This window comes from Nicotiana attenuata, chromosome 1 (assembly GCF_001879085.1).
Source record: "Nicotiana attenuata strain UT chromosome 1, NIATTr2, whole genome shotgun sequence".
NCBI lineage: Eukaryota > Viridiplantae > Streptophyta > Magnoliopsida > Solanales > Solanaceae > Nicotiana > Nicotiana attenuata.
The window spans coordinates 54,046,503-54,056,355 of NC_031989.1; the positions used below are offsets into that span (position 1 = coordinate 54,046,503).

The 9,853-nt window shown below is 34.6% G+C and overlaps 1 protein-coding gene across 2 annotated transcripts; it reads right to left on the reverse strand.

Moving 5' to 3' along the window:
• On the reverse strand, nt 4,048–9,114 carry LOC109226766 (WD repeat-containing protein 89 homolog). 2 transcript variants are annotated; one of them, XM_019391617.1, is made up of 8 exons: nt 8,837–9,114; nt 8,542–8,749; nt 8,349–8,444; nt 7,923–7,997; nt 7,157–7,267; nt 6,435–6,526; nt 4,989–5,091; nt 4,048–4,679 (listed from the first exon to the last, which is right to left on the reverse strand). In XM_019391617.1, the coding sequence occupies exons 1-8, from the start codon at nt 8,974–8,976 to the stop codon at nt 4,326–4,328; spliced, it is 1,179 nt and encodes a 392-aa protein (XP_019247162.1). In that variant the 5' UTR covers nt 8,977–9,114; the 3' UTR covers nt 4,048–4,325. The 2 variants fall into 2 exon arrangements, with proteins under 2 accessions (XP_019247162.1, XP_019247170.1); XM_019391625.1 differs by having other exon boundaries at nt 4,989–5,073; nt 8,837–9,112.

The following is a 9,853-nucleotide window of genomic DNA, read 5'->3' on the forward strand; positions in this document are numbered from 1 at the left end:
AATCTAAGTGAAAAAATACACAACGAATATACTGAAGATATTCAGTTTGAAATTTAAAAACATCATTTCTAACTGTGGTCTTAGGAAAACCTTGAAAAGCAGGGTTATAAGTTTCTTGTATATAATGCACAAAAGCAGGGTGAGAAGGAAAAGTAAAAGGTAAGCCACAGACAGCCACCATTTTTGCTAAGTTCTCACGATCTCTATCTTTGTTATAGGAGCGTAAAACATGACCAGAAGCAGGGTCAAGTTGTTGTTGAATTTGATTAGAACCAGATCCACTGGGAGTACCAGTACCGATGGTAGGATCTATAATTTTTTCAGCTTCTATGTTAGCTTGTATCCATAAAGATTTGTGATCCTTTCTTAAGTGTCTAGTTAAACCCCTCATCCCACCACTTGTTGTGTGTGCAAATTATTGCTTACATTTTTCACATATAGCACGATGATTGATTTTATCATGTTTAAAAAATTTCCATACAAGTGATGTTTTGGGACGTTCAGCCTTAGGCTTACCCCTTACAGGGGGTACAGGGGGTAAAGCTCCAGAACGAGATTGACTCTAAGTTGGAGCTTGTGTTGCGGGACTAGTGGGTGTTTCATCTAATTCTTCTTCCTCGTTTTCTTCATCCTCATTTTCTTCGTCCTCAAAAAAAATATCATTGCCAAATTGTCTTTGTAGAGTTTCATGATCTAGTTGTTCTCCGACATTAACATCCTAAAATGGGGGTTGGGAAAATGAAATTTCATCAACATGAGTCATTTCATCTATATGTTTTCTAATTCTAGGAGAAGGGTTAGGATTAGGACTAGGATTAGGATTACTACTACTTTCACCTTTACTACCTTTTTTACTACTTTTTAAAAAAAGCCAAATACATTTTTAGGTGCCATAATTTAAATACGAAATTAAATTAAAAAAGCTAACACAAAAATTAAACACACAAATGAAATGCGAAAATAGAACACGTAAAGTAAACACAAAAATTAAGCATTAAAATGATACGCAAAAATTATATATTAAAATTAGGAGATGGAACGAGTGCATCGTGATTAAATATTGAAACTTGAAGAAATTGCCCAAAATATTGCTCCAAATAGTTAACGAATTAATTTGAAGCTTGAAAGTTGCTCCAAAAATTTGCCCAAATACTTGAAACTTGAAAGCTATCACTTGATAGTTGATACTTAATAGTTGATAGTAACAAAATTGAGAGAATAATATAGATAGAATATTAGAATGTAAGAGATTTGAGAGAGAGGTTGATTTTTTGTGGAAACAAAATGAAGAAGAATGGGGGTATTTATAGTAGAAAATAAGGCCAAAGTATAATTTAATAAACTTAGGTGTTATATTAAAAGCTTGGGGGTATGGGTGTTTGGGGGTAGGGGGTAGGGGGTGTTTTGCCCGTTTTGGCCGTTGGCAACGGCTATTTTTGCAATTTAAGCCATTGCCCAACGGCTAGATTTAAAAAAAAAATTCAGGTGGGACGCGGGACGGGACGGGACGGGACAAACGGGAAGAAATGGTCGTCCCATCCCATCCCGTGTCCTGTTTAACATTGGCCCATCCCGTTTAACTTGAAGTGGGACGGGACTGGACGGGACCGGGATGGGATGCGGGACGGGACGGGACAGGACGGCCCGTCCCGTTGGACAGCTATAGACCCAATTGATACACATTTCTTTCACCTTTGAAAGGATTATTGAGAACCCTTATTGTTCTTCTTTTTAAAACTACCATAATGATGACTATTATTATTTTGATCTTTGGCACGCCCACTTCATTAGTCAACAACCACTTGTCTTCATTTAGATTTATTATGCATCGCTATCACATTCACTCCAAGAGTGGAACAAAACAAGTGGGACAAGCTTCATGCCTTTTCATGAAAAAATATTACTCCCTCCGGTCCAAAATAAGTAATTTTTTGGCCTTTTTTTTGTGGTCCAAAATAAGTGATTTTTCCAAATTTCAAGAGTGAATTAATTATTTTTTTCCTACATTGTCCTTGGAGTAAATAGTGTTGGAATATGTGTTATGAGTGTTTATGTGAGATAGTAAAGGTTAATATGGTCAATTCTATTGCTAATTAATGCTAAAAAGTAGATTTCTTAATCTGTGTGAAAACATCCAAAAATCACTTATTTTGGACCAGAGGAAGTATTTTTCTTTAGTCATCATTATATCATCAATATGGTGCATTGGATTCAAACCCAATGTCTTACCCATATAAAGGCGTGTAAGGCTATAATGCATAGGGACTCGAACCCAACTCTTATCATCATGGTGCACCAGGACTCAACCGATGTCTTACTCTCGTGGTGCGTTGGACTTGAACCCACCGTCTTACCCTCAATTAATGACATAATAGGCCAAAGTGAGCCTTGAACCCATTGATTAGCTCTACCATGATGGACATCGCTCTGGATCAATGGATTTTCTTTATCACCAAATCCTTCATTTTCTGTCTTGTTATTAGTTTTCGTTTTATTAAACCCATATACAAATAGGGAGCTGTCATGCCATAGAGTGCATCATATTAAACATCTATATATTAAAATATAAAAACTGTTAGCTGAAAGAAACAATCCAAGAAGAATATACTGTCTCCTAAATTAAAGAGTTACTAGTACTATTACTAGTATATTCAATTTTCAGAAAGTTAATAAGAAGCAAGAATGTTTTGCTCGACTATATATATATATATATATATATATTGAAATATAAAAATTGTTAGCTGAAAGAAACAATCCAAGAAGAATATACTGTCTCCTAAAATAAAGAGTTACTAGTACTGTTACTAGTATATTCAATTTTCAGAAAGTTAATAAGAAGCAAGAATATTCTGCTCGACAGTTTACATATTCCAATAGGCTAGCTAGCTATAGAACATAATGATATCACTATGGCCAAGTTCCAGCAAAGTCACGTTACTTCTAATATTTTAAGCCTTTGCTTTTAAAGTCATTAGTCCATATAATTAGATGAAGAATTCAATGAAGGCAGTAAACAACAACAAGGAAAGAATTAATTAGTTTAACAACTATTCTGATCAAACACATATATGTCCAAGAAACTAAAAGGCCATGAGGATTGTACCAAAGTATAAATTATTTCACAATTTTTAATGGAACTAAGCTCCAAAATTAAACAAAGTAAAAATCGTACCGGATTTCCATACCACAAGATGGAGTAGAAATGATACAATCTGACTTACTTGGAATATTATCCTTGTCCGATAAGAGATATAGCAAATAAAAACATATCTTTCCAGTTTCTTATTTCACTGGATACAATTAAAAAAAACCTTTCAATTAACAATTGCACATAAAGTTATGCAAAGATAAGAAAGAGCGAATGGATTTAGAAGGATGAAAAACTTATCTTTGCATTATCATCCAAGACATTTTTCATTATACTTGATCTCATTATCTGCTTATAATTCTAACTTACCAATGATATGAAATGTCAACTTATCACTTGGCAAAGCTGCAAAAGCAATTGTGGCTCCCATCTCTTATAGGAAGTATATGAAGAATATATCAATTCGTGCTGATAACGTGTTAAGAAACTTAGCTCAAAATAATAATATAAAACAAGAAAATAGACAAGAATGTAGGGAGCAAGAGATAGAGATTCTTATTTCTTTCATATATTCAAGTATGTACAATGTGATGCCCAAACGCTCTATTTATAGGATGATCTTTAGGTAATACAAAGGGATGTCATGGTATTAACTTTTGAGATCATGAGGAAGATCATGGAGGAAGTTATGAAGGTGTGAGAGTTACAACCATAATGATAAGAGAAGTAGCAAGAAGTTAATAGAGAATATCAGTGGGAGTAACTTCTTTAGGAATTATAGACATCCACTACATAATATAATCTTTATAACAAAATCAGCTATGCAAATTTTCACTTTATCTTTACATACTCAGAAGATTCATAATAGATCGATTATCTTCACATTTACTGTCAACCTATCAATTACTATCAGATTCAGAATTGGATCAAATATACTTGACATGGGTTCATAGGCAGAGTGAACAATCAAAAATTCAGTAATGGGACAACTACTGGTTTCCATCAGGATAATCCAAAGATGTATTACACTTGCTCTTGTGCGCCCTCACAATCTTATCGAGCTCAAGCGCCTTTCCAAAATAATTTAAAAAAAGAAAAAAAAGGAACAAACCAAGAAAGATGGCATATTGCAAAATGAAGCAAGCCTGACCGGTGAATTACGACAACATTGATATAATTATGAGACATAATATTAAAAACTAATATACAACATAATCTTCCATCCAAAGGAAAATTGCTAATACGGAGAATGTCTGCTCTTTCTGCGGGTCTTCTCCGATTTCAGAGCAAGAGTAGAGATCCATGATTGGCTATTATCAGAACCATCCGACAGCCAGCAACATAGGCGGCCATCTTCACCACCTGTCCATCCAAAAATACCGTGGTTATCCATGGTCTCACCTGGCACGCCAGACAAGACACTCCTAATAATGCCTTCATGTCCACCGCTCAAAACTGCTTCTGGAGGACCAATGGCTCGCGTTTCTTTATAATTTACAGGGAAATAGGCCAAGGAACCACCATTCGTCCCGCCAATCACCCAGAAACGGTCTTCCTCCGCTGAATAGTGGCAATCAACAAAATAATCAACCTGCCATCAGAATTTAAGCCAGAATAATCAATTTATGCTCCATCTAAACTCGGATTTATTGCCTTCAATACCGGAGCACTTTTATATTTTTCCAAGTTCTCCGATATCTTATATCCTTTTATTTCTTTTTTCCAAAACTAACATGTGCAGAACATTGCAGTTGCCAAGTATCGAGGATAGATCACTGCCAACATCAAACTAGGATAAGTTGTCTTCTTTTTGAACAACATACATGTGTCAGATTTTTAACAAGAATAGAGAAATTAGTTTCATGAATAGAGAAACTGAATAGGCGTACAAGTCACATACATGGTCTGTGATCCAGCTCTTAGAGGCTAAAGCTCTAGCATCCTCAAAACTGGCTTCAATTCTTTCATCTTTCCAGTCCCAGAAACTGCACAGAAAAAGAAATCTATACTATATTAAAAGCACGAAGGCTCTTAGCGAAATATCGTTCGCCTTTTTTACCCTTTAAAAATATATTTTAAGTTGGACAAAATTGTCATTAAATACTTTTCTAATATTTAGGGACTTTAAAATCAAGTATTTTGTTTATCTAAATCTTCTTTATTTAAACTATGCATAAAGTCCAATATTTAGGACTTCAAGTGACTAAGATTTTAAATTAACAATATTTTTTGTTTAACTGGCAAAGGAGTAATACTACCCAGACAGAAATTAAATCTCCATATACACGAGTTATACAAAAAAAAAAGGAATATATTTCTTGCCACAAAGTTCATCCAGTTGTCTATAAGACTTGGTCACCAAAAACTTATATAAAATTAAAAATGCTAATGACTTTTAAACTCTTTAAAGTAAAGTTTACATTAAACGAAAAATTATAAACTTTTTATTGTATGAGTAATATTTTAGAACTTTGAAACCAATTAAAATTTTGGTTATTATCCTTATTTGAACTATGTTAGAAGTCCTAATATATGGGGATCCAAAATCGATTAAAATTTAATCTTATAAGTTCTTTCTTATTTGAGCTATATAACACAACTATAACATCTTCCATACTAATTTTTTTAATTACTATTTAGCGCTTTAAAATTAATTAAATTTTATTTATTAAATTTATTCGTATTTGAACTATGTAGAAAATTCAAATATTTAGGATTTTAAAATTAATTAATTATAATTAAAATTTTAATTAATTTAAGTTCCTAAATATTAAAATCTTAGATACAATTAATTGATTTTACAGAACTAATTAACCATAATTCCTTCCATTTTATCATCGAACTATATCTATGAACTATAGCACATAGTCATATTATATTTGTACTACTTTCCTACTTTATAGTATTTTTATATTCATCAAACTCCGCTAACCCCCTCAACCTTTAGGGTTATTAGATAAAAATTACCTCAATACTCATAATTATTATTTTCTTTAACTCAAAATGAAATTCCAAAAATACTTCCAAAATGATAATAATAGCATGTTAGGGTGTACATAGTATAATATATTTATAATTTTTTAACGATTTATACTTATTAACACAGGGTACGCGCATTGTGCGTGAACCCTAAGACTAGTAAAAATAAAACAGCAAGGGTGAGAATTTCAGATTTTTCCTCAAAGTAAAAACGGCTAGATCATCTTCAGAGATATCGACAACCAGGAGAGATGCACAATAACATGTAAAAGACACCAACTGTGCCAAGGGACCAAAAGTTTAGCATAAAAAACAACAGGCAAGGAGCCAAATGAAGCATATTAGGATAATATGGAAATTATAACACCTTAAAGTTTCAATATGCGTTAAACACCAAAGCTTCTGATTCTTCTCCCCAAGAAATCCCACTTTTCCAACAGAGGTTCCCACATTGAGTACCTGTAATTGCATCTTGGTATAAGTAGCAGACAACGATAAAAAAGGAACTGAAATCTACTAAACAGAAGATAGAAACTTGAAAACACTGGCAGAGCTTATAAATCAAACCCAGGTTTTGCTTCAAAGTTAGCTAAATATCACAGGTTTTGCTTCAAAGTTAGCTAAATGTCTACATTGTACTGACACTAAACTAGCAATTTCAAAAGTGAAGAATAAATAAAATCAATAACATCATGAGAAGAAGACAATGTGTCATATCCTGAGCGTGGATGGAGGTCGTGTTCTCGTAACAAGAGATGCCTGAAAATTTTACAACTAGAATGTACAGAAACTACTTATTTTTCTTTTGAGTACTAGTTAACCGAGCTCATGAAAGTTTTCAGTAGCGATCTGGCATATCTCTATAGAGACAAAAGCATGGATTTCAGAAAAAGCTTCATAATATGGCAAGACATAAGACATACTATTGATTTACAGCTAGTGTAGATTTTTCCACCTAGAATTTTCAGGGACTGCACCATCTAAAAGCAGTTGTAATAATTACTAAATTTTTTATGAGGTAGTTATAATTATTATTTAAATAAACAAAGAGAAAATATAAAGGACTGCAAAAGTTATTTTTTGACATACTGATACCAAGTGATCATCATCGTTGATATCTCCACCAGTATCAAATAGACATATCAATCCATCAACAGATGCGGAAATGAGACTATCATCATAGCCTGGAATGAAGTGCACCTAAAAGCGACCACAAGCAACAAAATAGACTTCAAGATACAAAAAAGAAAAGATAAAAGACTCCAAAAGATTATGCATTTAATATCATCAAAAGCATAAATAACTCTGCATCCCAGCAAGGCCGGTCATTAATTTTCTCTGCTCTCTGTCTTAGATAGTTAGGGGAACATGCAACGAATGTCACAATCATATCTGTCTATTGTGGAACAGCCAATCAGATGACTGATAGTATAAGCAGGTTCAGTGCAACTTCCAAATCAGTCAACATTTCAATGATATAATCAAGACTATGGACAAATTAGCACTTAGGAGTATAATTACGTCTCAAAAATACTAACTTCAAAAACATGCTAATGATTTAAAGTAAAACCATTATCCAGTATACCCATATCTTATCTTTCTTGTGTTGCCATCAGAATACGAAGGAAACTTCAGATTATTCAGCTCTTAGAAATGCGAACTAGGAAATTTCATATTATTCAGCTCTTAGAAATATAATTTGCAATGCTGTAGTAACAAGAGTGTGAATTGTTCTAGCACTGACGAGAAAACTATTGTATAGAACATTAATTGTAAGAACATCAAAGTATACTCCACCGCCTATTGACAAAATGTGCACAGGGAGATGAGTCAATAAACTAGTATAGTAACACACCTGCGTAACATCTTCGGTATGAGAATCCTCCAAGCAGGCAACCTGGCGCTTGGTCCTCCAATCCCAGAAGAGTAGCTGTACAAAATAACCACAATGCGATGTCAATTGCCACATATCTCATACTACTAAATAGAGCTGAGTAATTTCATGTGCCTCAGTCAAAAGAATAATCTAAATCACATCTCTCATGTAATAAAATGGTTCTTACGAATTATTTCTGGAAAAGCTTCAAGCAATTGGAGGCTTAAGCAAGCAGTCAATAGCTTATGACAGACCAAACTAAATAACTTGAATCATATATATAGTTAAAACAATTTTTTTCTTAACTACACAGGCACACAAACACTAAGTTTTGTAGTACTTCTACGAACTTAAAATTCTACCAAAATAGACCACTGCTAATTTCGCGGATACAAGGGGTAGTACCTGAGGATTACAGCCAGCAGCAAGCAGATTGTGATTGGCTCCACCGAAGGAGAAACTAAATATCTCTTGAGAAGGGCCACCACTTACTGAAAACACCTGCATTCCATCTATTTGATATCAGAAATAAAATAACAACAAAACGTGATAGCACATATTACAAATGCATATAAATAGTTTTAAAAAAAAGTGGAACCTGCTGAAAAGACCTGGTATCCCAAGCTCTGAGAGTACCATCGGAAGAGCAAGAGTGTAGTACATGTGGCGACGAAGGACCTGAAAAGGCAATTTGATTAATGGTGGAGGAATGACCATTACATTCCCCAATGTACTGGCCTGTTGCGGCTGAGTACAATTTAATTGCATTAGTTGAGAGTGATACCGCCATTGATGTCCAGTCATTTCTGTAAATACGTTCAGTGAGAATTCTATGTTATGTACGGGATAAAAATTAATACATAAGAATCGAGTGAAGGAAAAAGAGGAGATACTTGGGAACGATTTGGAAAACGTAATCGTCGCCGAAGTTAGTCTGAATAGAGTTTTTGATACCAAAACGCTTAGAAGAAGTGTTGGGAATAGGAAGAGGGAGCGGTTGTTGTTCTATCTCCATCTCTTCTGCGCCATCCATTTTCTTTGTTGCTCCTACTAATCTCTCTTCTCTCGGGGAGGAAAACAGTGAGAAGCAAAACTCCGGCTCGGACACAAGGGTTTAGGGTTGGACTTTTTGTTTCTTCTTAATTTAGATTTAGATTTTAGGGTTGGACTGAATAAACTCCAATATTAGAAAGTTTGACGGTTACCACAAAAGGATGTGGCAGCGGATCAGACTACTCCTTCACGTTTTGGGTTCGAGCTCTAAGTGGAAAAATATTTGGTAGGGAGCTCTTTTCCCCAAATGGGGCTTTATCCGGCGCGAATTTGAATATAGTTAGGCTTCAATACGAATACCGGACATTGGGTAAGAAATCAAAAAAAAAATGTATTTGACCATTGTACAAAAGTTAAAATTTCAAAAAAAAAAAAAAGTTGACCAACTTGTATAATGTAATCACGAGTAGAGTGGTGAGATAGATAAAAAGAATTATCACAATCAAAAGATCTAAGAAATGGAGATCACACGGAAATGCACTCATAAGTCTTATGCGGTGGCGTAAATATCTATACGGTCAAAATCGGGCTTCCCTAATTTTGTATGACTAACCGTACCGGGGTGGCAAACCAAGGCCCCGCCTCGCACTGTATCGAACCATGGTACGGAGATGGATTGCTAAGCTCGTGAATCAATGACCGATCAAGATCGAGACCAACCGTGATCGAGACCAAAGCGGGAAAGAGATTGAGCGAGATCGAAGGAAGCCTCCTAAGTTGAATAACAAAAAGCCGAGATATCCGTGACCGGACAAGGATCGTGGCGGAAATCTCGACACGTATCGAGTCAGGACCGGTTATTTGGCCAATCATGGGATTTCCTTCCGTATTTAGAATTGTACCTGTCACGACCCAAA

Excerpts from the sequence above, each read along its gene's own strand:
- LOC109226766 (XM_019391617.1), bottom strand. The coding sequence starts at position 8,976 with ATGGATGGCGCAGAAGAGATGGAGATAGAACAACAACCGCTCCCTCTT. Across the intron at positions 7,268-7,922 it reads ATACCGAAGATGTTACGCAG|GTGCACTTCATTCCAGGCTA; the intron begins GTGTGTTACTAT and ends GGTCGCTTTTAG. Across the intron at positions 4,680-4,988 it reads AGAGCTGGATCACAGACCAT|GTTGATTATTTTGTTGATTG; the intron begins GTATGTGACTTG and ends TTCTGATGGCAG.